The 27,427-nt window shown below is 40.7% G+C and overlaps 3 protein-coding genes across 4 annotated transcripts in view; 1 reads left to right on the forward strand and 2 right to left on the reverse strand.

The window, feature by feature from the left end:
* akap17a (A kinase (PRKA) anchor protein 17A) overlaps nt 1-1,996 on the reverse strand; it is a 9,503-nt gene extending 7,507 nt beyond the window's left edge. The window contains exons 1-3 of one of the 2 annotated variants that reach the window (XM_050048816.1): nt 1,876-1,996; nt 807-1,152; nt 226-444 (exon numbers count right to left, since the gene is read on the reverse strand). In XM_050048816.1, coding sequence (XP_049904773.1) covers nt 226-444; nt 807-1,145 — 558 coding nt within the window. In that variant the 5' untranslated portion in view covers nt 1,146-1,152; nt 1,876-1,996. Of the gene's footprint in view, nt 1-225; nt 445-806 lie in introns of both variants that reach the window. The other variant, XM_050048815.1, reaches the window with a different exon arrangement.
* Nucleotides 1,997-4,734: 2,738 nt separating this feature from the next.
* Nucleotides 4,735-13,016, reverse strand: sowahca (sosondowah ankyrin repeat domain family Ca). Its single transcript, XM_050048817.1, has 4 exons — nt 11,808-13,016; nt 10,958-11,346; nt 9,970-10,359; nt 4,735-8,056 (listed from the first exon to the last, which is right to left on the reverse strand). Exons 1-4 carry the CDS (start codon nt 12,157-12,159, stop codon nt 7,592-7,594), a joined length of 1,596 nt encoding a protein of 531 aa, XP_049904774.1. The 5' UTR covers nt 12,160-13,016; the 3' UTR covers nt 4,735-7,591.
* Nucleotides 13,017-13,978: 962 nt separating this feature from the next.
* Nucleotides 13,979-27,388, forward strand: septin10 (septin 10). The gene is made up of 10 exons (XM_050048818.1): nt 13,979-14,132; nt 15,528-15,642; nt 16,261-16,456; nt 16,680-16,866; nt 19,864-20,025; nt 20,496-20,592; nt 21,312-21,480; nt 21,587-21,719; nt 22,562-22,740; nt 25,467-27,388. Exons 1-10 carry the CDS (start codon nt 14,103-14,105, stop codon nt 25,480-25,482), a joined length of 1,284 nt encoding a protein of 427 aa, XP_049904775.1. The 5' UTR covers nt 13,979-14,102; the 3' UTR covers nt 25,483-27,388.
* The last annotated feature ends 39 nt before the right edge of the window (nt 27,389-27,427 follow it).

A 27,427-nucleotide genomic window follows, 5' to 3' on the forward strand; every position in this document is an offset into this window, starting at 1 on the left:
GTGGACGGAAACCAGACTGGAAGGGTTCATACAGACTGTTTAGAGTGAGATGTGCGTGAAGTTGGGAGGAGACTATTTTTTCAAGAATTTTGGAGATGAAAGGTAAGTTGGAGATAGGGCGGAGATTATTGAAGTCGTTGGGATCTGAACCAGGTCTTTTCAGGATTGGGGTGACAGCAGCAGTTTTGAAAGCTGAAGGGACAATACCGGTGGACATTGTCCTACCTTGCCAAATATCTGGAAGACCGCAATGAGGACCTCTTCAGAGGGTCGGTCTGGGTACGGGCTGTCCTTCTGGCTGAACCAGCGGCAAGGGAGTCCCTCCAGGTGGATGGTGTCAGGCCTCTCTCCCGGTAGAGTCTCATTCATGTCCTTTGCGTCGCGGAAGAAGGAGTCCCAGTCATGGCGTGTGGGGAAGTCCACTTTGTTCTCTACCGCACGAACCTGAGGAAAAAGAGGAAGAGGGGGGTTATTGTACATCCAAAAACTGATGTAGCCCAAAACAACAGCCATGCAATAAATCTATAAAGTTTAAAAAAAAGTTTTATTGAAACTCTTTTCACGGCATTTATTGAACTATATGGTCATTGTGGTGGTTTGTAGTTTGTGGCACAGTTTACTGACTGAGAGGTGTATCTAATAATTATTCTCTACTCCAATAATATAATGAGGTGAGCAAAACATTAGCACAATATAACTCATCCACATTACACACTACAGCCTCAAAAATACAAATGCTGCAATCAGCAACATAGCGAACAAACTTTCATCATGGGATTTGTGGTCCTCAATAAGATCATCCTTACCTTCAGTACATCAGTAAATCCACTAAGCTTGATGCTCTTCCCATCCAGACGGCCCAGCAGGCTCTTAACCACTGTCTTGTTTTCCACCTCGCCTTCAAAGCGGATGAAGTCCATAGTGCTCTTGGAGATTCGCAGAGCTGAAAACTGCTCTGGAGCTACCATGGCCTTCACCCTCTCCATTACCTCCCAGTTGGAGATGCTCTTGCCTGGCAGCTTGAGCTGGGGCAGAGCCACACTGATGGTCATTTTGGCAATGGGCTTGAGGTACAGGTTGTACTCAGCAGAGAGACACACTGCTTCTGTAGTGTCATGGACAATGGTGGTCATTGTGGCAGACATGGGGAAGCTGCAGCGAGGTTGAGGAGACAGTGAAGACTGTTAGCACATGCTAACTATTCTTGAAATAACCCTGAATTAGCGAATTACTGTAGTGGTTTTACTATCTGTCCCCTAAGCGTTTGGTTCACTTATTATTTGTCTTCACATGGACATCACACAGGGTTTGTTTATGGCACTTCAGTGCTTGTCTCACCAAACAAAAAGCCCCAAACAACCGGCTAGCTAAACAAAACAAACGTTAGCTTAGCGTTGCTATGTTGAGTTAGGTAAAGTTAGCTAATTATTCGCAATACTATCGTTGAATGTTAGCTCGTTTCAAGCTAACGAAATCTTTTTGTTGATTGTTGATGTTAACCCACTGTTACTACACGCTACCAAATGTCAGCCACTTTTTAATGTGTAAAGCTGTTAGCTGATTGTAGCTAACTGAGACCCCGAAGAGAGACAAACTCGAGGGCTGTTTAATGAAACAAATGACCAACGTTAGCTAGCTAATGCTAATAGACCACTTGTGAAAAACGGTATGTGTTAGCTACGTGCAAACTGTGTAGGTTAATAAAAACAGCTAACATTAATGTTATCTCTAGTTAACGTTAGGAGCCAGCTAATGTTCGTTAGCTTGAAATGTTCTGTAACTCTATAGCGCCAGCGTGTAACGTTACGAAGTCCGAGTGCTTTCATATATAATGTTATGCTAACGTCAGCTATCACAGTTTTCACCGCCACCTACCTAACGTCAGTTAGCCTCCTGGGGGAAAAAATCGACGAACGTATTGTTCTGATTTATGGAAAGCCAAACACTGCAGGAAAAATATCATACAGACGAAAACCCAACTACATGCCACTTCCGCATCCAGTCAACTTTGACCTCAGAAAGAAACAACGAGGTGCAGCACCGTGGTGGCGTTATTTCCGAACAGCGACACCATGTGGGATATGTGTGTAGAAACAACAATGAGTGTGTAGGAAAAACTGGAAAAGAATAATATATGGCAGATAAAAATCGCTTAGAATCAACATTATCATGATTTTCTGGTGGTTTTGGAGTCATATAATTAGTTAAATAGAAATAACCTCCTGTGTGGCCGATGGGTAACAACTGACTGCATTGCAAAAAAAAGACACCCTCTGTCTAAGGAGTGGTGTACAGATTGTGAAGCCCCGTGAGGCAGTTTTGTGACTTGTGGTATTGGACAATGTAAGTAAAATTTGACTTGACTTTTGCAAACTAGTATTTTATATTTTGTATCTATAATTAATTTAGATCCCTATATGGAAATCTGTATTCACATTGACATTAAAGGTCCCATATTATGCCCATGTCAGGTTCATACTTGAATTTGGGGTTCCTACTTGAACATGTTTACATGTTTTAATGTTCAAAAAACACATTACTTTACTCACACTGTCTGCCTGAATCTTCACCTTCAGTCTGAAACGCTCTGTTTTGGTGCCTGTCTCTCTCCTGCCCCTTACTCCCCAAAAAAGCCCTGTCTGCCCTGATCAGGCCTCCAGGAAAGCTGCTCAGCCTTGAAGACAATTTTTCCTGGTGGTCACTCGTGATATTGCAACACAAAAATCCCCTGTGGGCCAAAAGGCATTGTCCCCATAGGCCATTATTGTAAAAGACAGTAAAAGACAGATCTGTAAAACTGTTAGCAGGACACCTCGACCTGTAGACAAGATCAGTTATGATGCTTTCTATTCTGAATTGTTTGAGCCATGGAGGTTTTATACATGTAAAACTTTTCTCAAGATGAGAAAAGCGATTTAAAAATCTGTGATCACAAAATCTGTGGGCTGAACGGAACTTGCAGGTGGGGCCAGCGGGAGATACACTACTGTGCTTATTCAGTGGGCTGCATACTGCGGAAATAAAACGGCCATCTTGGAGTCCGGTATGTAGCTATTGTTAAAATCTAGGGCTCTGATTGGTCAGTGTTTCCGGGTCATCCACATCTGCGCTCTCTGCATCTCTGCACCGTTATTGCAGACAGGAAGTGATGATAACAGCACTGTAGTGGCCCGTTCTACCTTTATACAGTATAGTTGTGACACCACAACTTTAAGGAACGGCTCCTTTAACAGCACAGTTTCTTAATATGGACTATGTGCATTTCTCTATGGATTATCAGTCTGATGCTTTCACAGTGTTTTACAGCAAATATACCTGCTTCATGATAAAGAGGACATAGAAATCTGACTTTTTACAATATAGGACCTTTAAAGGGCTTCTCTCTTTTCTGATGATAAGTGATAATAAATCTAGTTAAGCACTGTACAGTAACACAATAAAACATGAACATCTCTAAGGGGGATGAACACTTTGTGTAGGCACTGTATGCCACAAAACAACAGAACATCCAGATGACTGCACATTTGTTACTAAGAAGATGGTTATTTGGCACTGTTAGTCACTGGGTAGGCTTTGTGCGACTGTCATCATCGCTCTGGTAGCTGTTTGGGGAGAGAGTGAGAGATGGGGATAGATTAGACATGGATTAGTCCAACAGCAGAGGCCCCGGGGCAAAAAAGTTGGCACAGTTTCCCTGAAAAGATGGCAGAGGAATTTACATAATAGGCATTACTCCCTTCACTTTGTATGTAGGTCAGTAGCTGCAGTCAGACGGCCTCGCTGCTCCATCCCGATCAGCAGTCATCTAACAGATAGGCTGCCTAAGGCGACTAGACTCCGAAGCTACTGGCCCAGGAATAAAAGCTCAGCCCTTCAGTGAACTCTATAAATCTTGTGTGACTGGACGATGAGGGCGATAGCAGAGATCAGAGAACCATCAAAAGAGCAGAGTCCGACTCAAGAGTATGTGCATTCACACAAGCAGTAAGTTTGATTATAACGACTGTACACATGTAATCCTACTTTTACATGGCTGATTTGTTCTGGTCAACATGAAGTAGAGAACAGTCCCAGATGTCTGCTGTGTCAGAGCAGCAGTCATCTCTCCGGTCCCAGATGCTAATACATCGGCCGCAAATGCACTATATCTCTCTCTCTCAAATAAAAGCTACATATGTAATATGCTAATTAAACTTTGAAAAGTCTATATCTGCAGTTCAAATGGTTGTGAATTTGCATTTTATGAAAGACATTGACCCAAACTAGACCAGATCTTAAAGGTCAAATCAGATCATTAAAGTGTCATTAATCTTGTGTGGTCTAACAATAGAAGTACACACATAAATACACACACAGCAGGTGCAGAACGAGGGCTGGCTGTGAATATATTGGGCGCAGTGTTACAGGGGCAGCTTGTGGACAGGAAGCCGTGGATGTACTGTAAATGGTGGCACAGGGGGTCATCAGATCATCAATTATTCAGCACCACCAGACAGGGACAATCACTTGGTGTCAGCAGGCCGGCAAACAAAATAGCCTGCTTAACAAGTCTGGTCCATCCTGACTCCAGTATTCATGATTGAATATGACAACTCTGACCATCATTTGTCGAATTCCTTGTACTGATTCGACGTCCCTGCATATTCTGTATATTTGTTTGCCTTGAACAACAGTGACGTACTGTAACAGGACACTGACTTCAGTTTTATGCAAACCATTATTGCTTTATTTCAAGGATGAGAAATGAAGACAAACACTACAATGGCTCAGTAACAGTGTATTTGCACCACATAAGAACTTCACAGTATTCCACAAAGACGACAGACACGACAAAAACATTAACAGTGCACAAAATTTACATTTACCCTATTCATGCATGTGAAAAAAGTGACATCAAAGTGGGTTCGTACGATACATTTCTACATCGGAAAAGTCAACTGTACAGTTACGTGAAGCCCTACGATTTGAGTACAAATGCTACAAAATACTAAGGGTACATTCATGAAATCTAGGATGTGTCATCGATCCAATTAACAGATATAAGCAAGGTTCACATGTTTTGGAAAACAGTCAAAAAGTCAATGTGCTCCTCGGCTAAACATAAAGCTTATTCTGGTCTAGACTCTTCACTATCCACAGATGACGCAGACATGATCAGCAAATGATTGTGTACATGCAAGGTTAGAGCAATACAGGAGGCAGATACAAGCAATGTATTAAATATAAAATATGGTCCACCGGGATAAAGTGGATATAAATCAGTTTGTATCATTGGATAATTACTGTACTGTCGAACCAATCAGTAATGTGCAGCAGAAAGATCTAAACATGAATAACTTTTCAGTAGATTAAAATCTGGACATGAGCCAAAACTGCATGAAAAAGTGTATCTATATGATTTTTAGAGTAATGTTTCTGATATAAATGGTAAATATAATACATTTTAAGAAATGGATATTTGCACAAAGCACATCAATCTACTATCAGAGGCCCATACGGCTTAAACTCCGCCACAAAAAGCAATGAAACAATGAGTGAACCAGGCTCAGAGGATTTGAGGTACATTATAGTCAGTAGAAAAACTACAGTTCCCTGTGCTTCTATCCTGTGAAACAGCCCCACTGCGTAACTGATCAGTGTCTTTAAAGTACTGGTGTCTAACTAAAGCCATGGCAGTCTTGTTTTGGTGTCAACTGACCAACTAAGGTGAAAGGTATAGGGTAAATTACATACTCTTATTTGTCCTTTTATATATACAGTGCATTATACATCCAAAGGTGTTATCACCTGATTGCCCTCATACATCGTGAATACAATATTAAAAAGGGACTGTTTTGGTGCGAGTTGCTCGGTGTTGGAGATATCGGCTATATATAATGGAGCTAGATGGCACTCAAAGTTTGTGGTGCTCAAAGTGCCAAAAAATTAATGTCTCTTTTCAAGAAATTATGACCTGGTTACTCAAGATAATCCACCGACCTTGTTGTGAGCAGATCATGTTGGAACTATTTTGTTTCCTACCGAACTACACCCGCCAACTGTATCACTGCCCAGAAGGAAGCTTGCATCTACTGCTAGCTCATCTAGCACCACTAAGCTAGCTAACGTTACAGCTCAGCCGAAGAGGACGCAAATAATGTTTCTAGCGCTGTCTCAAGCACAAGACTACCTCCATGAGTAGATGCACTCTTCCTTCTGCAGTTTGCTTCCTGTGCTTCATTTTAAGCAACCAGGTTATGATTTCTGGAAAGAGACATTGCTGTTGAGTTTTTCAAATGCTTTTTTGTTCCTGGCACTTTGAGCACCACAACCTGAGTGCCATTTGGATAAATAAAGTGCTCCAGGGAGTCTTAAACTCTGAAATGAGTTAGCATTTTTGCACTCCCAGTTCAATGTTCTCAAAGTCAATGGGTTTTCGGTTAGATGCCTGAAATAAAGTCGTTAACAAAAGCTTCAGAGACTTTCACGGTTTGTTCTATGGCATTAATACATCAAAAAATACCCTACTCTTGGATTTTGAAGCTTCTATGTCTTCTATGACTACAGAACATCATCAAGCCGAACACAGCTTTGCAGCCTCATTGTGGTAGGGATGTTATGTCACACGACCGCTGTGTCGAGGTAACCAGGGCTATGCTAACTTCTGTGTCGGCCTACAGAAAAACATCATCCCTGGAGCACTCTGTTATATTTGAGTCAATAACTCCAACGCTAAGCAACTCACACCAAACCAATCTAGACTGATAAGCAGCACCACAGCTAAGAGGAAAATAACATAAGTATGACATGGGGTCAATAACAGCTGACATGGTTTTAGTCCGAGCAGTTTCCTCCGATAATCACAAACTATCTTCAAAGTGACAAGTGCAAACATGACAACTGTACACGGTTTAGACATACAAGAATTCTGTGGTTACAACAGTCTGAATACTAAAAATCTGGTACTTAAAAATAACAATTCACAATTACAGAAATGTATTTGAAAAACCAGCACCACCCAATCAAAGGAGGTTGAGATATAGAAAATTTGCTCTATGAATATATTAATTTACTCTGCAAACAAAAACAAGACTCTGGATAAACTGTGTGAAATCAAACCTAAGTGCTATTTTCAAAACCCCCTCACCACTGTGAGTCAAATCTAAAGTGAGAACCTGATACAATCCTGCCTGGTGCTTTTGCATTTGTGTGAACATTGTTCGAGTGTTAAATAACAATAAAAAACGGGTGTAATGTTAGCTACCTGCTCTAAAACAGAGCCTAAACACATAGAAAAACCTACAAAAATTCTAACTCAAAAGCAATTCACAGAACAATAGTTCAGTTTTAACTTAATGAATTGTTGTGGCAAATAAAATGCTACATGAACTGTGACCTACCCTCAGTGATCAATATCAGCCTAACAACTGCAACAGGAACAAAAATAAGTCCTATAATAAAACTTAAAAATCAGCTTGACACTCTAAATTAGGATTTGTGCGGTTAATTTTGGTCACGTAAATGTCCAACCTGTCAGCTTATAAAGGTGAGTAAACTGTATTTTGTAAATCAACACACGTCACACTGGTTAATATGTCAGAGTTGTGTAACTTCATCCAAACAGGTTGGACAGTGGTCGGGTTCGGAGAGGGCTGCTGGGGAGCTCCTCTCCTCTCCCCACCTCCCCCGTGTCCCTGAAGGAGGCGCTGTGGATGATCTGGGCCCGGTGGCGTCCTCGGTGCAGCCGGGCATTCAGCCGGCTCAGAGACGACTTCCTCTGCATCCCCCCCTTTGTCCTCCCGGTCACGATTCCCTCCTCTGCCGCCTCAGCGGGTGGGTTGAGGAGCCTCAGTGGGTTCAGATTGCCCTGGAGGACTCTGGGAAATCGCCAGCTGCGCCCTCCGCCACTGCTGCCGTTGGTGTTTTCGTTGTCGGACTCAGCTCCCGGTGAGGTGACCACGCCCTCCTCCTGCAGGTCAGCAGCAAGCGGCGGGGACAGGTACTGGATGGCTCGCCTCCCGCTGTAGTCTCGAGCCTCAGGGTCTGCCTCCCAGTCTGACAGCAACACACGGACCACCTGTCAATCACAGCACATTAAATACACACAGTACAGGGAAGATTCACATACTGGCATCTACACAGAATGTACCAGTGCTTTAATGCAAAAGAAATCTGATAGAAATAAATAAATACATTTACATCATGTGACTGTCTCATCAAGAATCAGGCATGTCAACATTAGGACACTTGTGTTTTCTCTGCTGCCATCTTGTCTGTCTTGATCTGTCAACTTAGGGCTGGGCAATATACTGATATTATATCATATATTATATCCTGATACTAGACTAGATATCATCTTATATTTTGGATATTCTGGTTTTAAAGTCTGCATTACAGTCATGTGATGTCATTTTCCAGACTGTTCTAGCTGTTCTATTATTTGCGTTTTCCCACTAAGACATTATATCTGCATTCCTGATAATTATTTATCAAAAATCTCATTGTGTAAATAATTTGTCACAGCACCAAAAGTCAACACTACAAAATCTCTGCAATATGGATATCAAATATTTCGTCAAAAATACCTCAATATTTATCTGTGGAATAGAAGCTGGTTGTTCTTTTGTCTTATTGTACTTGGGCAAAACCCCAGACAATCTCATGACCCAGGTCAAATACCTTTATAAAATATTTTTGGCCAAGAGCAAGAATGCTATCTCACAGAGGTGGCTACAGGCAAGCCCCCATTCAAAGGACGACTGGATTGCAATTACTGACGAAATTCACCATTTGGAGAAAATCCCCTTTTCTTTAAGACTGCGACTTGATCATTATATAAAAGACTGGAAAAAATGGACCATATACACAAAGGGATGTAACCTATTGACTGCTTAGTTGAAAAGCCTGTTCTGTATCATTGTGTGGCTCTTACCAACCCCCCACAACTTTTTTCCTCTTTCCCCTCGACCTGAAAACACTAATAAAAATAAAATTATTAAATACATATCTCAATATTTGATTTTCTCAGTATAGCCCATTACTAAGTCATGCTTATTTCTGTCATTGTGTGTTTGTTTTTCCATATTTAGTACTGTCTTATTTATTGGTTGATATGTACTGTACTATTTTGTGCATATTCAACATACTGTCTATATGATTTTTGGGGATTTTCTTATTTTATTTATCATTTTAGGATATGTCGTTGTATTAAATTTTAAGGATGCCTTTTTATTGTCTGGCCAGTGACAACAGATGAAGTTAGACTTTTAGTCTGACTGACTCATTTTTAATTTTGCCTGTCCAAACAAAACAAAGTTCACTGTCATAATATAAGCCAAACTACAAGAAAGTGTTTTTTTCTTCCTGTGTTTTTGTAACAAAATTCCATTCTTTTACCTTCCTGGAATATTTGCTTTAAAAGTTAACGTCCGGAAAAGGTTTTTCCTTTGACTGTATCCAGTATTTTCCTATGGCCAGAGCACAGCCTGCACATTTTCCTGTTGAATCCACACCTAAGCCTGTTACTGGTCAAACTTTCTGTGTAGATATTTATATCCTTTATTGGAACTAAAAGCACATAGTGGACTCAAAATGCCTTCCAAAACGTCCCATTCAGGAAGCCATTTCTTGGCAGTCAGAGAAAATTTTCAGGTTGTTGGACTGTCGCTGTCATTTTAGGAAACAGTCTTTTAGCGGACTGTGTTTAAGATTAAATTAATAGTGAGAGAAAGTCTTCTGTGCAAGAAAAGAGGTTTTCATATACAAAGTTAGGAGTATAAATGATAATATACGATATTTTCAACTAATTTTGTGTAAAAAAAACCAACAAATTAAGTTAGTTAATTGTTTTTCTAGATGATTCCCTTTGTTTTGAGTAGGAGCTTTAATGATTCCAGCCAGGGCAGACACAGCAGATACATTCATCTGCTGCCTCACTGAGCAGGTGTAACACACGACACCCTCGCTACCACCACCATCTACGCCACCCACCTGTGTGTGTCCATGCATGGCTGCCAGGTGTAGCGGTGTGTATCCAGCACTTGATCTCACGTTTACATTCACGGGTATAGTGTTCTCCTTGGCGAAGCCCAGCAGCTGGGAGAGCAGCTCAGCTTTGCCCTGCTTTGCTGCCCAGTGCAGGCAGGTGAAGCCCGTCACAAAGTCTCTCTTGGCCACGAGGCTGGGTTCGACACTGAGCAGGGGCTGCAGGCTTTCCCACAGGCCGTCTGAGGCGCACAGCATCCACTCGTGTTCCAGCGGGTCAAGGGTCACTGAGGCGCAGTCCTCGTCGGTGGCTGAGGAGAGAAGCGATGTCGAATCTCCGTCGCTCCTCACTGAGTCCCGGAGGCGTGAACCACGGTTGATCAAAGACCTCCGAACCTACAACATAGGAGTGAAAAAGCATACAGACATGCAATGCAAACATTCATTTTGAAATGGTCCATTTTGCTGCTTATTGCTTTCTGATGATCCCCAATAGGAGGTCAGAGGTCACCCTGCCTATGAGTTAAGGCAGGATAGATTACATCATAGTGTCTCTCAGTTACATAAGACAGACAGCAGCTGCTATGGAGTCACTCTTCATGAATATTGCATTTCTTGTAACACTCCAAATACCTGGGCTCTTTGCCACGCTGCAAGTTACACCACAGCAAAGGCAGGGAAACCTGCTTAATGTCATTTATGGACAACTGAGTGCCAGTCAGGTTTTGAAGCACACCCAAAGGTGAACACCTGACATTACTGCTTTAGGTGTGGCCAAACTTACAACTGAATCAAAAGCAGTACAGAAGCATTTTTCTATTATATGTGAATCAGTGATTTGTACAGTTATCTTGGGGCTTTAATTGTGCTTGTTTTAAGTCATATGCCCTGTAGGGAGCTTTGTTAAGCTGCCATACAAATAAAATCATGCCTTATAATAATAATAAACTACTCAAAAGCCTTTTTCACGCCAGAAACAAACGCAGTATCCTACCTGAGGAGAGCTACTCATCATCAGCTCTATGAAGTTCCTGCGACTTCCCTTGGGTGTGTTGATATCTCCGAGTGTTTCCAGACCTTCCAAGGCGCTGTCCTCAGATAGGCAGCTGCTCAACATGGCCCGCTGCGACCCTTTGGAAATCCTGCGTGCCCCTCTCACCTGCTGGCTGTGGGACCCCGCGGGGTGAGCCTGGTCAAGATCTGCAATGCCAATGACTGGGGCTGACTCCCGCCTTCTCCTGTCCCTCAGCTTCACCTCCCCTCCTCCACCAGAGGTAGGAGTCGCTGTGTTGGTTTTATTATTCTGGGAGGGGGCTGCAGGTTCCCCGTTGCCATTTGAGTGTTTGGCATTGTCCAGGCTGGCAGCCAGTGGGCTGGACGGTGCTGTGGAAACATTGAGCATGTTTTTGGTATTGTTATCAGCTCTGACACTGTGTGATGGAGTCTATAAGGCACTATGGTTTCCTGAATTGACTCCAAAGGGGTGGTCTTGTTATCTTTTTGTGATTTTTGGCAAGACAGAGTCCAAATTAAAGCTCACTGTGTTGAGATGACTTCAGTCTCAGTCAGTATGGTAGTTATTTGCATTTCAAAGCAATGGCAAAACAATGACACTTGATAATATTGTGGCTATTCAGAGGGCCAAAGCAAGACAATGCAATCTAAGCAAAAACATAAATCAATGGACATTACGTCACTCACTGCACAAATAAACAAACACTGTGGCTTAGATAATGAAGCAGGGTTTTGCATGTGTATAAATAATATCTAAACAAATAAATCATGGACAACAATGGTCACACAGGTAAGAACAACACCACATGGTGGATGGGTGCTTCCCTCACCTGTTTGGTCTCTGTTGTCAGGGGTGCTGTTGACATAGTTGTTGTCCAGTGTCTCCTGGATATTCCCGTTACACTCCGCGTGATCGTGTCCGCCCGTGTCCGCACGCATCACCGACTCCGTGCTGCCTTCACTGTTCAAACAAACAAATTTCACGCCGTTCTCCACCTTCACGAAGCCCACGTTGTCCACGATGCGTGTGAGCACCTCGCGATCCACCCCTTCCTCCGGCTGCTCGTTTTGGCCCGACACTGATAGGAAATGATCGATCAGCTCCATCTGTTGGACCCTCCCTCCTCTCTCCATCAGGAACTCCTGCACGGCTTGCTCCGTGCACCGGGACGCCATCATCATCCTGAACGACCCGAATAGAGGCGCAGAGATAGCGGGATAAGTTGCACGAGGATGTTTTTAAAATGAGTCCATGTCCATGCTGCTGTCATTCACTTAGGTGGCAGACGACGGATGACAGCATCTTCTTCTTGTTCTCCTCTCCTCCATGGGGAGTGTCGGGCTGTGGCAGATAGGGGTCGCACGTAGCTGTGGAGCGACCATGCAAACAGACTCACCACTGCAAAAATCATGCTGCGTTCCAGTGCCCCTCGTAAACTTAGACTTTAATTACTGTAAAGTCGACCATGCCATTAAAGCGGTCAAATTTTTGAAAATGCGGTTTTATTTTAAGTGTCGACTGAGCCGTGATGGCGTGAGGAAGAAGAGGAAATATAATTAGGGCCTGAACTGGATGACTTTTTCCCATTCAGATCTGTGATAGCTAACTAAAACCTGATGATATTCTATTTAAGTGGAAATGCATGCAGTTTTGTTGACTTACATCATAGACTGCACATGGTGACCACACTCAGGACAAATGCGTTAAAGTTCACTAAAATATAGGCTATAAAAGTGAGTAATGTAGGTTACATAATACTAAGATAATACAATGCAAAGGAGCCCTATGATAGCTATCAGCCCTGTGAAATACATCTCATTTAGAGACTGTTCGTTACTTATGAGGAGGGAGGGACGGTGCAAAAAGAAGGAGGCATGTCAAATCATTTTTTAAGCACTGGGGAGGGACTTCTTTATTTTATTATTTATTTATTTTGGTTAGTTAAGGGGAGGGGCATGCTAATTTAAATGGTTGCATTCTGTTTTTATTTTACCACCAATTTTGAAAAACACGCCTACCAAACCTGTGTGTTTTCTTTTAAAATCATCCAATTGATCATAGCCAGAAACTGTAACAACAGAAATTATTGTTGGATTTTCCAGTTTCCGACAGTCCGTGGACAAACCTTATGTCAAAAAAAAAAAATAAAAAAAAAATCTAAAGTTAAAAAACAGTCATTTTGATGAAATATCACTATTTTGAGAAATAGTGATATTTCATCAAAATCACTTTATTTTATATGTTATTTAAAATTTGGCAAAAATAAAATGTTTGCACTAACTAACCAGCATCTGCAACAAGAGTGTTAAACCAAAGCTTTTTTAACTAACCGTTCAAACATCAAAGTGTAAAAATCTTTTCTAGTCTAAAATCTAATTCATGGTGGAAGGAGGGTCATGCGTTTTGCACCCATCACTTGGGAAGAAAGAATAAAAATCTGTAGCTTTGAGGAGGGTCAAATTAAAAAAAACAAAAAACAAGTGAGGCTACACCTCAGCCGCCCCTCCTCTGTTCAGTAAAGAACAGTCCCTTACTCTCTAAAAACGGAGTGAAAGACAGCCGTGGTCTTTAAAACTAACTTATCAGGCCGGCCAATGCAGTGTAGTGGTTCAAAAAAGAAAAAGAAAAAAAGGTCAGAACCGGGCTGCATCAACATCAGAGCATCTGATTAAAGTAGCTGCTGAATGGAGATGTTGCGCTGTAATCGGCTTTACAATTTTTCTGACAGTCCGCAACATACCATGGCAGCGGCTGGGAAAATTAACTTGCGCTGTACCATTATAGAAAAACGGGGGTGGGTCGGTGTATTATTGCAGTAAATTAAAGTTGTTTGCCTACATTTTCCCACAATTTTCGTCTAAATTATTCCTAAACAGTGTTGGATATTTACATTATCGTGATAATTTGCCCTGATATGTAAAATTATAGTTTTAATACAGATTTACGAACTATAGGTTTAACCCCATTCCTGTTTTGCTTTGAGTGGTCTAGTCTGCCCAGTTGTCGACGGCAGACACAGTGAGGCGGTACCTAATCAGTGTTCTGAAAAAAAAAGTCGTTCTTTATTTAGTTTTGTTGTATTATTTCTGAATTTATCTAGTGTTTTAAATTTCTAGCTAAAACTATGGCTTCTTCGGATGTTGCTCGGCAGCCGGTGAGTATTTTTCTCTTTTCGGTTGACAAGTGACGGTGTTCTTGACAGTTGGGCAGGGAGTGTCCGAAGCTATCATTAAGTTAGCTACTGTTAGCCTGACAACTACTTTCTGTTAAAGTTATAGACAACACGACAGTTCAAAGTAAATTGCAGACACTGTAAAACACAAAACACACCCGCTTTTGCGTCGAGCCATATTCAGAACACATAGCGGGGCTTTTCAACTTAAATTTTCAACTTTTCAAAGGGGATTCCGTGTTACATCTTTCACCAGAATACACTGCGGAGGGCGCTAGCTATGCTAACACTATGCTAGCCATTCAACCGTCAGAAGTTAAACGTTACAATGTTTAGTGCTGCTCGTTTAACACTCCTGTGCTACAGATAAGTCACTAGTAGACCCTTATCAGAGTTTTAGGTCATGTTTTACAGGTGAGTTATGTAGGTTGGGCTAGCTTTGTAGCTCGAAATGTGCAACTAAATCATTACATGTACAATATGAATGGAAACTGGTGTTCACGGACACGAAGTCACTCAGACAATATTATCTGTTCAAAAATAAACACCTTGTCGAAACTTGTGCCGATGTTTAGTGTTTTCCAAATAGACAACACAGGCCACAGTTATCAAAAGTTGTAGGTCTGTCATATGGAATTTTCTTAACGTCAGCAAATTGTACTACACCACAACTAGGTCAATGTTAGCCCTCTGCTTAACCTACTAATTATATTCTGGATTTCTGAGTTCAGACAGGGGCAGGTCAGAGGAGGACAACAGGAGACCACAGTTGGAGGAAGATAGGAAGTGTAGTAAGCATTTATAGTGGCTTGAACATTGAAAGAAATGTATTAATGTATGTTATTGTTTCTCTCATGCGTCTGTCTCAATGGCTGATCAATGTTTAGAGCATGTCATTAGATCTTTTATATTAGTAGCCAAGAGCCACTTGTAAATGTCATTCTCTAAAAATGCAAAACCTGTGTAATCCCATCAAGTTAAGGATCATATCATATGATCCTTAACTTGATGAACATTACCCTTTGAACATATTATGATAAAAAGGGTAATGTATATCAGTACTTGCAAAACAATATGAAAGGTGTCTGTACCATTAGGGCATTTCTTAATTGATATAACCTATGATATATGATATAAAATGGTATGGAATAGTTAACAAATATTGCCAGAATCTTCATTATGGTGCATCCCTACAACATTTAAATTTAAATGTAAGAATCATGAAAGTTTTGGCTTGCAAGTGTTCAATGCCTAAAAGTTGTAAGTATACTTTTCTGCTGAAATAACACCTCCCCAGGGCAACTTTTTTCTTATTTGAGGAGAAACAGCTGCAGCATCTTGAGAATGATTTGCCTGTCTCTGCAATTTCTTCCTCAGGATAAGGGAGTCCGACCCCTGTCTCTGGCAGGACATGTTGGCTTTGACAGCCTCCCAGATCAGCTTGTCAACAAGTCCATCTGCCAGGGCTTCTGCTTCAATATTCTCTGCATTGGTATGTCACACACACATGAATAACACACACACAGCCCTACTGAAACACAGATACACACAGAATGCTGCTACTAGAATAAATTCTTCACTCACACACACACACACACACACACACACACACGTTGTTTTACTTGACAGCCTCAATTCATGGCCATTGCTTAGGTCTGTCTGATGTTATAGCTCCTTTCTTCCTAACCCTTAGCTTGAGTGCCTTTGTTCCCAATTTTATACCCATAATAACTGTGTTTAAGGGCTGAGAGAGACAAGGGGTCAAAGGATCAATTTGTGATAAGAAGGGTCCTGCTGGCTCAGATCTCTCCACCAGCTGGTAATACGTGGTTGGGTGAACGAGTAATATTTATCCTTCCTCAACAACTGCCTTCTCTGTGTTCTTGAGCAACGCTATGATTCGACCACTGCTCTAATACAGCTGGAGTGTGTACTTGGAGCTTGGTGCTGAGTGATCCTCCCTTGAGCAAATTAAGTTTTAGGAATATTTCATTTAAAGTTGTTTGTTTTGGTGTCAAAGGGCCAGTCTGTGATGCTCACACTACTAAAGTGGGTCTCAACCATGGAGTTCAATAACTAAAAATTGTATCCCATCTTTCTCTGGCTTTAGGTGAAACAGGTATTGGCAAGTCTACCCTGATGGACACTCTGTTCAATACCAACTTTGAGAACTTTGAGTCATCCCACTTTGAGCCTCAGGTGAAGCTGCGGGCGCAAACCTATGACCTGCAGGAGAGTAACGTCCGACTACGCCTTACCGTGGTCAACACTGTAGGCTTTGGAGACCAAATGAACAAACAAGAGAGGTAGGAGGAGGAGAGTGTGTGAGTGTGTCATTGATAGTGAATAGGAGTAACAGTCTCATCATGTTCAAGAAAGTCTGAGTGATGATGATGCAAGAGCGAATGGGATTAAGAATGATTGTTAAGTTACATATTGTATTTTAAATGTACTTCCATTGTGAACTAATCTGTGCTCACCATTCATAAAAGCCAAATTTCTGATCCAGCTTATATGTCTCTTCTGTAGCTATCAGCCGGTGGTGGACTACATCGACAGGCAGTTTGAGAGTTATCTACAGGAGGAGCTTAAAATCAAACGCTCTCTGCACAACTACCATGACTCACGAGTCCACGCCTGCCTTTACTTCATCTCCCCCTCGGGTCATTCACTCAAGTCCCTGGACCTGGTCACTATGAAGAAACTAGATAGCAAGGTGGGAGAAAGATTGCTCTGTATGTGTGTGTGTGTGTGTGTGTGTTTTGAAGGGTCAGACTGATGTATTGTTTTGTCAGTACATCAGGAGGCTTTTCAAAGTTTTCTTTGATATGAGATTTCTGAAATACCATAGAATATCAGAAGGCAGTGGATACACAGGAAATATTTGGAATTTTTGGGGAATATCAGGTATAATATAGTATAAAATGGGTCATTTTACTGCTACACATAGTAATTGTATTACATGGTGACGTTTACCTGTTCCTCAACAACATTAGAAACCGCTTGTAGTGATCATGGTTATAATGCGGTTAAAAAATGATGGCATATGGGAAAAAAACTTTGGTAATTCCATTTTTTCACTTTACTCCCATGGTAGTTGCCTCCGGTAACCCATCTGCTTGCAGCTGGCTACCTGAGACTGAAGCTACTCGCACATTTAATCATTAGGGAAAAAGACTCATTTTCTAATCTCCTCAAAGCTAATGACAAATTGCCAAAAAAGAGCCAACGAGATGCAGCAGTAAATGGTGATTGAGACAGAAAACGAATGTGCACGGTGAAAGCACCTGTGGTTGAAGCTCTCCTCGTCAAGTGGGTTGATAATGGCCGGTCACATAATGAAACACCTGTACTGTATTTTAAAACGGTCCATTAAATTTTAGCAAATAGTGAAGCTGTCAGTTTCATTACTTTATATTCATGTAATAAATACACAAATGGCAATTATCTGCATGAGGGAAAAAAAAGTTTTAATAAACGTCCACTTACAGTTATTAGTTTGACCCAGACAGACGTGATCACAATAGGTTTCCTCTGTATACCACAAAGACATCCCAAAGATGTCTATCTTCAGTGTGGTTAAGATTATATTAACCTTTTTGGAGAAGAAATGTATTGATTTGACAAAGCTTAAAATGGCGGCTTGGATTAACCTGCTATAAAATTGTTGAACTTGTCCTTACCCAACAAACTAGGTGGGGAAAATAGGTTTGATGATGTATGAATACTTTCAAGAGTTAAATGCAGAAACATGTTTAACTCCAAAGAGATGATAGTGCATCTATCTGACATCTGCTTGCATTGATTAGACTGACTTCTGTTGACGTCAGTATCTTATAATGCACTTGTCAATTCTTTTGGCTACCATAGAAACCCTGGCTTGTGTAATGTGTAGAAGAGATGTCAGTATGCGAAAGAGCTTGATGATTTTTAGTATTTTTTTGTCAATAGGAAAACAGTGCTCGCTTCTGAAGAATCAGATACAAACTGATATGAATGTGATAGAAGCACCATATTATAGTCTGTTCTGTGGTCATTTCAAGACTTTCCTTCAAGTGTTTTTAGGTCTGACTGTTGAGAGAGGTTAGCTATCCAACTCTCCAAACCCCTCCCTTCACTCTTGAAGTGGTCAGAAACTTTCCCATGCTCTCTGTGTGTAGCGACGTTGTGTTTTTTGTGCGTTTGTGTGATTTCACTGCTCCGGAGTGTCAGTAACCCTGGATTTGCGTGTGAATGGAGGAGAAAAAGCAGTGGAATGCTGTAATCACCTCACGCATACACACTCGAGTTGTCCTTTTGTGCCACTGTACAGATACAGACAGAAAGAGCCATTTGTTGAGTCTGCAGCACTGACAGAAAGACAGTCACTCACTCACTCACTCAGACAGCTGTTGGAACAGATCTCCTAGCATTGTTTTGTTTTCTCTGCTGGGATCACTGTGTATTCTGTTTGTGTGTATGGGTGTGTGGTCTGGCCCAGAAGCTTGTCTAGTGACAACAACTCATTCCAAGCCTCTCTTTGGTACGACAAGCCGACGGACAGACAGGCGGAGTGGAATGTGGGACGACTTGGACAGCAGAGTGGGCTGCTGGGCCAGAAATAACATCAGCAAACCTGGTTTATATAACACTTATCTAAAATCAGTTTTAAGAAGTATTTTAGATAAAGTAATAAAAACAAACTGTAGGAATAGTTTTTGTTGAATTGTACAGTTGTTTGTACTTTAATAGAGACAGTTTTCACTGTGTCTGCATGTAGTTTCATGCTCTGTTAATTAGTGAGATTAGCTTGTTTTAGCTCAGTTATTAAATGCCTGTGGCACTGGGAGCAGCTCTGCTCAAAGTTCAGGGAAGTTACTGCTACTAATTTTATATTAACAAACTTTATTTTATTCAAACCTACATTAAAATTAACAATTATTTTTAATTACCACCACACCACAGTCATGCAAGGCAAAGTGGATCAGACCTTAATATTATCTGTCTTGTTGGTGTTGGTGAAATCAGTGACTGTGAGTTCTCATAACCAATAGAAATGATGCTCTAAAGCAGTGGTGCTTAACTTTTTTGTGTCAAGGACCCCTAATTAATACACATTAGGTCAGGGACGTCCATCTGAAAATATTTTGGTTGTTCGATATTGATTAAGACTTTATATTCGACATCTACAGTTGAGGAGAGAACCGTGGAGGAAGTGAAACTTATGATCAGATGAGTCACTCGCATGACTCTTACACACATTGGGTTCACTTCCATAGTGAATCTCGGGTGTGTAAAGAATTTGAATCTGTCTGATATGTATGAAAAATGCTGGGCAAGTAGGGCAACAAAAAATATTATGGGTCCCTGAAAAGCCGTTGAGTTGAAATTTTAAACTACTGTTTGAAAAACTCAGTTCTATACTATAAGAAGATCCAGGTTGTTATAACCTGAAATTGTTCTTTAACCTGCAAGGAGAAAACCCAGTGGTCTCCCCTTACTGCTCAAGACATTTTTAAACACTGAGTTATTCAGAGCTGCTACCTGTAGAATTTCAAATATGATTATCTTGGAGCCCTCTGTGGAAACATTTTTCTTCTTCTTGGAATTTTTTCTTGTTTTAAAGATCTTTTTCTCTTAAGTCTGCAGATAGTAGCATGTTTAGTTGATAATGATAACTTAAGAAAAAGAATCTGTTATTTTGTTACATGTACATGCTCCTATCTTGCTGCAGGTGAACATAATTCCAGTGATCGCCAAAGCTGACACCATCAGTAAGAGCGAGCTGCACAAGTTCAAGATCAAAATTATGAGCGAGCTGGTCAGCAACGGCGTCCAGATCTATCAGTTCCCTCTCGACGATGAGACGGTCGCTAAGGTCAACACTACAATGAATGTAAGGAAACTCATACACACATTTCACCTCCTTTAACTACAGTGTCTCCTAAGGCCTGGTTATGCTAAAAAAAGAACTGGGTCAAAATACAATGATGTATTTTGAGTTTTAAAGGTTTTGCGGTTTGTTTGTTTGGATTTTCACTTCAGTCATCACAGTCTGACAGACGTACAGTATGTTCTCATAGGTTTGCAGCTGTTATATTTTCAGAATTGAACCGGCGTTTCTTTGTAGCATCAGCAAGGTTTTAAAAATATAACTTAAACACTGAATGTGTGTATGTGTGAGGGCACATTGCTGAGAGAGACGGTGTAAACAGCTGCAACTTAAGAAGTGTATAAATCTTACTTATACTTTTATTTGCGCCACCTGACTTGTTTTAACGAGTTTTAGTAGAAGAGTTGATGTTCCAGCCATGTTATATCTTTGCTTGCACTTCATGTTTAAACTTATAATGAACTGTTTTTCAGGGTCATTTGCCATTTGCAGTCGTAGGCAGCACAGAGGAAGTCTCCGTCGGCAATAAGATGGTGAAGGCTCGTCAGTATCCCTGGGGTGTAGTCCAAGGTAAGATGGATCATTTGCCGAATTTCCACTGTACAGCTCGACTCAACTTGTTAGTAGCAGACAGATAGCACAACCTCAGTCTTGGAGGGATTCTTAGCTGATTTTCATAGCGACATGCTTTAACACACAGCAACCAAACAGAGGAACCACTGTACTTCATCAGTTGACCATGGTGTGGTTTTACAGACTGCCATTTTCAAGATCCTGGTGAATTGAATAAAAAAATTACAGTTGCTGTTAATCATAGCTTAGCTGGTAGCATAGGTGGTACCAAAAGGAAGTACTAGGTACTAGGGTTGCAATAGTGTGAGATATTCACGCTAAGATAACTCAGAAAATATTACGGTTTCATGGCATCACAGTATACAGTATTGCACAGTTATTCCTTGTGAGTTGAGTCCACCCCTGCCGTATGACGCAGTGGAAATGAGGCTTTTGTTTGTTTGTGGTTTCCTAGACAACTGTGCTTTTATTGCAAGAGATCTGTAAATTTTCCCCCCACAAGAATTGTCCCACATGTCCCATGTTTAAATTAGAACTGTGGCTGAAAGAGCGCAATACACCATAACTTAATTTTGAGATGGGCACATTCCTGCTCAGTGGAGTTAATGTTGGCCTTCAGCCAACCCCTGAAGTAAAAAAAAAAATTATTGTGGCTGTCAGTGGAGAGCTGCATGGCTAACCAGCTTATTTGTCGCATGTCTGTTGATGTGTGTCAGTGGAGAACGAGAGTCATTGTGACTTTGTGAAGCTGAGGGAGATGCTGATCTGCGTAAACATGGAGGACCTGAGGGAGCAGACGCACACTCGGCATTACGAGCTGTACAGGCGGTGTAAACTCGAGGAGATGGGGTTCAAAGACACAGACCCAGAGTGCAAACCTGTCAGGTGAGCTGAGAAACACCTGCATGGACACTGGACACAATAAAGAATGTACAGCTGACATGGCTGGCAACTCGTGTGTATACATGTTTGTTTGTGTGTGTGTGTGCAGCTTGCAACAGACTTATGAGGCCAAGCGTCAGGAGTTCCTGGTGGAGCTGCAGAAGAGGGAGGACGAGATGAGGCAGATGTTTGTGCAGAGAGTGAAGGAGAAGGAGTCTGAGCTGAAGGAGGCTGAGAGAGAGGTATGTGGACAAAGTCATTCACATGGAACTCTTCATTAGCTGCACATGTGCTGTGGTCGCTAAAGAAGTGCTGAGATCTCGGAGACAGAAGGTGGTGACCTTGTTAAAAATTAGTCAAAGATAGTTAGACAGTTTGTTTAAACCCCTAAAAAATATTTGTTCAGCAAAATCACATATTTAGATTATATCCATGGAAAAAAATCCCTTCATGCCTAAAATGGCTTAGATGTGACTCTGCACCTTTGCCTTTTGAATATACAGGTCTATGAATATGCTTGCCTGCAGCTTCAGTGCACGTGCTGACCTGTAACTCTGCTCATCAAACATAGAAACATCTGCTTTTAAACAGAACAAGAACGTGTAACAGAGTTAACTTCATTTTCACTGGAGGTTTTTTAAGGAAACCTCCAAGTTAGCCTAAGTTGGACTTATTTGGAATGAGTAAACAGTCAAAGTTCTGTCTTGTGTAAACACCTACAACATTTTACATATGCATTGGTTCAACCTTGACCTGCCTCAGTATTTTCCCTTTGTGTTTGTTTGCTGCTTTGCATAATAAGGAAACCAAAATATTAATGTTTCAGGATGTTTAGTCTTATACTGGATAAAATCAAAATGAAAGCATTAAAAATCTAATCTTTTAACAATTTCACATCTAATTTGGTTTTAGTGTGAGTGAGCAAGATAATGAGAAAAAGTAATTTGTTGCGTAAAAGTTTTAATTTGCCACATAGATAGGCAGATTTTTAATTATTTTTGCTTGATCTACTTGATCAATTATGGAGTCAAGTATGGAGGCATCTCTGTAACTCACCTCTGTTGTTTTCTCTTGTGTGTTTCAGCTGCAAAGTCGTTTTGAGCAACTGAAGCGCCTTCACGCAGACGAGAAAGCAGCTCTGGAGGAAAAGAAGAGGCTTCTGGATGATGACCAGAGTTCCTTCAGCAAGAGACGAGCTGCCGCTCAGCTCCTGCAGGCCCAGAGCCTCACTGCCAATGGCAAGAAGGACAAGGATCGCAAGAAGTAAGAGGCCTCTCTTTAAGTTAAAGCTGATGTTTCAGTGAAATATTCAGCATCCATAGATTTATACATCTGTAGTAGGGCTGCTCCCTAATAGTTGACTAAAGCATTAGTCAACGAGAAAGGTCATTTGTCAACAAGATTTCATTGGTTGCTTAGTCGCAAAAAAACTTGAAACTCTATTAGGAGCTGCGCCTTGTCAACATAAATCAGAACCTATATGACTGGACCATGTGGGAATTTAATTTGAAAGGACAGACACAGGAAGAGGCCACACTCAGCAGTCAGACAGGAGTCACGTTACAAACCAATCACAGATGACAGATATCTTTCCCTTCTTCTGTAAATATTCAGTCTGATACGGAAAAGTTGATCATGACAGTGCAGGGCTACCCAGAGCTTTACATCTGTCCCACGGACGATAGGCCTATACACTTATAAACAGCGCCTGGAAGAAGATTAGCTCTGCACTCAGGATTTCAGGTCAGTAGGCTATACGATGCTTGTTAAGGTTGCTTAGTGACCTCAGATAAAATATAGGCCTATATTAATGAAGGTTCATTAGTACGGTTTTGTATTTCTCTGTAATGTAGCACAGTGTTAACAATGTTACTGATACTATTCTTTCTCACACCTTAAACTCAAACCATTGTGTTGCCCCGCCCAAATATATAATTCAATGATTAAATTAATATCGTAAACATGCAGGCAACTAGTCGACTAATGGCCCTAAATGACGACTATTGGTCAACTAGGAAAAATCTTAGTCGGGGGCAGCTCTAGTCTGTAGGCAATGAGTGTGACATTAGAGGTTTTTAATTCATTAGTGACTTACTGCTGACAAATGGGTTCAGTAATCAGAGTCTTACATATCACAGGACATGTTGCCACCCGCTGGTAAATTGATGCGGGGCAACAACTCTGATGACTACTAAGTGCATTTAAGATTTGTCTACATGAGTAGCCTGCCCTCGCTAGACCAGTTTGCTAATGCGAGTTGGTGTCAGGGTTCCTACGCAAGTATGGAAAGTATGGAAAAGTATGGAAATAAATTTGATCAATTTCCAGGTATTAAAAAGTATGGAAAATGAAAAATAAAGTATGGAAAAATATTTATGTTTCCAGACTATTACCACTGTTCTAAAATACTGTTTTCTAAAATAGAAAATTAGGTATTTCCAAAAATAATTTAACTGACAGATGCCCTTAACGATTCATAATAAATCCTATTTTTGTCACGCTACATGATGGAACTGCATTGAGGAAGGGGAGAATAAAAATAAAACAGCTGTCGCAGGTAAAGCAACTCTAGTCGCAGGATGTGTGTCACTGCTCGCCTGCCTTTCTCTCTCCCGCGGTCCGTCACTCCACTGTCTCTGCTCTGATACTCGCTCTCCCCCGGTCGGCCTGTACTACGATGCACGTTTAACATAGCCAGGCTTTCTTTAGGTGAGCTGGCTTCACAGAGCCTAACAGCGCCCATCCAGGATAACCAGTACTACAAAGCTGGTTATCAACTCGCTCTGTCATCTCTGTGTTTTCCAGCAATGAGCGCGTTCATGTGAAAGAGGCGGAGTTGTTAATTAGGAGCGACATCATCATCATGAACTCATACTCATATGAGATGAAACGGTAGCCTATCTGTAAAAAACTTCTGTTTCAGTGACAGCAAAACAGTTATTTTCAACTAAGTAACAACAGCCTGTAATCATAGGCTACAACAGAATAAAATAAGACAGATAAAACAGATAAAAAATCCTTGTCAATAATTTTGTGAACATCAGCTTGTCTGATTTAACAGATGTAGAGACTAGAAATAATAATTATAATAATAATAATGATTTACAAATATAAAAGTAGGCTAAGGCACATTTAAGAATTATTATGACTAAAGTACAGAGTATTTTTCGCTATTTAGTTCGATGACAGGATGAAATCATTCTTAATATCACATACTGTAATAGAACTTTAAAATAATTCCAGACTGTTTCTGCTACCGAACCAAAGAGTATAAAAGTAGTTAATGACTGATGAGGTCTATCTGATCGAAATGTTACATTTATAATCACGGGAGCTAATTAACAATGTGGGTTATTTCTTTAGTTTTTATTTCCAGTTATCAGGTGTCTCAAGTTATTCTGAGCTGCAGAGTGTAAAATCATCCACACTGTCAGCTGTCACTCTGAGGATAAAATAAAGTTTACACCATTAAAATGCAGCTAAAAACATCATTAGGATATGTGTTTAGTGTGGTTATAAAGCATCTCTCTGTTTGTTAGAAACTGTTTTAAAACCAGAGTGGAAATAGAAAACTTGGAACAATAAAATATTAATACTGACCTATTAACATATAGCCTAGATTGCTTTTGTTTGTTTTTTTAACACTGTCACTTTGTTAAGCAAACTGGGGACTTTTGCTCATGACATTCTCTGGCCTTTTTAGCTTGGTTAATGCATATTTTAGATAATTTTGAAATTCCAAATGTGTAGGAACCCTGTGGTCTGGAACCTCGGAATTCCAAGGGGCAATATCAACAGACGTAGACCATAATGCCGCTTGGACGCAATGGGATAGACGTACAACTAATCAGACTGTGAACAGGTGTTGTTTCTGTCACCTAAACGGTGACAGAAACAACCCTGGGCACTATGCTGAGTTTGATCCCCCTTGTGTTAACCACTACTTGCTGTAAAACTGATTCCCAACTGCCTCTTGTTCTCTCTTCCAGTTCCGGCTTCATGTGAAGACATTTGGATCTGAAGTACACTCCATTATGACCAGTATAACCAGTGACATTCTGACCATGTTCTTTCCAGCCCTTTTGTGGCCAGTCTCAAACACTAACCAGGAAAAAAAACCTACACAAACCAGCAGAGTGTGTGAGTGTGAGTTTGTGCCAAAGTTTAATGACTGTACCCATGAATCCTGTGTACACTTTGCTCAATGGTATTTTTTAATCTTCTTTATGGGTTTTATACCTCTGTGTAAGATTTTATATTTATCCTTTCGTTTTGTATAAGACTTTCATTTTCCATATGCCTCCCTCTTTCTTTTTTTTAATACGTCTGTGTATTGATCGTCACACAGCCTCCTCACTAAATGCTCTACATTGATCAACACTATACTGAAAGGGACTTCTTCACTTACATTTAATCTGTCTGCCATATCATTAGTGTGTATTAAGAGCACTCTAATTGTTTGTAATGCGGTCTTATGACTTTGGTATTGAGAAAAAAACATCTGTGTCGTGCTTGTAATTTATTGTAAAGCCTCTTTCAGACATACACTTCATGAGGAGACTTACATTTTGGTCTCAGTGTCTAAATAAATGCATCCTTTTTTCAATTAAAGCTGCGTCAGCCATCTAACAAAACACGTCTGAATGTGGGATTAATCTAAAAGCTACAGCAGTTTCGAAATTCTATTTCACAAAGAAAAGAAAATCAGTTTAATAAACGACGAAACAACAATGTAAACTCTCTAAATTTGGCATTTTTTGCTGAATTTTCTGCTCTATACATACGCGATGACAGATGAGAAAATTCATCAGGAAATCTGCAGTGTTTGTTCGCTCAGTGAGAAGAGGATGCGAGCGAGTCATTAATAAAAAGATAAACAATCACTTTATTATATTTTCAAGCCACAGCTGTTCTCCTGCAGTGAGAGGAAATATAGCGAGAGTGTTTGCAGCTCTCTGTGTAATAGTCCTGTCATGTTTAAATGGAGCCATTACAGAATAATTACTCCACAGAGACCTTTGATATTTAACAGATCTGCAGCTCCGGCGATGTAACAGAATCCATGTCTGAAAGGGGCTTAAGTGATCATTTCTGAAGGTCGATCAAGTGCATTCATCATCGAGAATTGTCATAATCAGGGTCAGAGGGCATTATAATTCCTTGTCCTTCTTCTGTGTTGCGTCTGATTTCTTTTCCCCTCACACCTCCTTGATGCTATAAACTTTAAATACGAGCACACCAGCAATACAAAAACCTGCAGGAGCCGCACTGACTCTTCTGTCGCCCTTCCAAAGACACTTCTCTTGCCCAGCCCCAGTTTCACAGTCTTCTAGGAGGGTGAAGCTGAGGCTTGGTTTTGGATTAGGTACATGTTACAGCATATATTTATATATATATTGTGTTTTACTTGCTCCCTTATTTTTCTTACTGACACAAACAGTTGAAGTTTGCAACGCACTCTGTCTGAAAAGAGCTGACTCATGGAAACAATGCATCATGTCGAGTCAGTGTTTGTCGAGGGGAGTACGGGGAGAGAGGGGAAGATGCATTTGTGACTGTATTTTTATCATTTCTTTATTCACATGTGTCTGGACGAGACAGGGTTTCACACCTCGCAGCATTTTTACAGTACAGAGTAAAACACAACAGTAAAGTGTGATTTATAAACCGACATCGACTCACCAACACTGCCACTTTATATTTACACTAGTGTTAGTGCCTTATCTGTGTGAAGCTGACTTAGAAATACACTATCCACTTAACCTGTGCATCCAGGGAAACACACTTATGTCAATCAAGCTTGTCTAAGACACATTTTTGCTACACTTGTATTTAAGGAATAAACAGTGTTATTTGGGAGCTTTTTTTTTTTCCTTCTTGCTAAATAAATCTTTGTATTTTTGTCATGATACACCCTGCTCGTCTGTTTGCTTTCATCTCAATATGGTGC

The sequence above is a fragment of the Epinephelus moara genome, chromosome 7 (genome assembly GCF_006386435.1).
Source record: "Epinephelus moara isolate mb chromosome 7, YSFRI_EMoa_1.0, whole genome shotgun sequence".
Lineage (NCBI taxonomy): Eukaryota > Metazoa > Chordata > Actinopteri > Perciformes > Serranidae > Epinephelus > Epinephelus moara.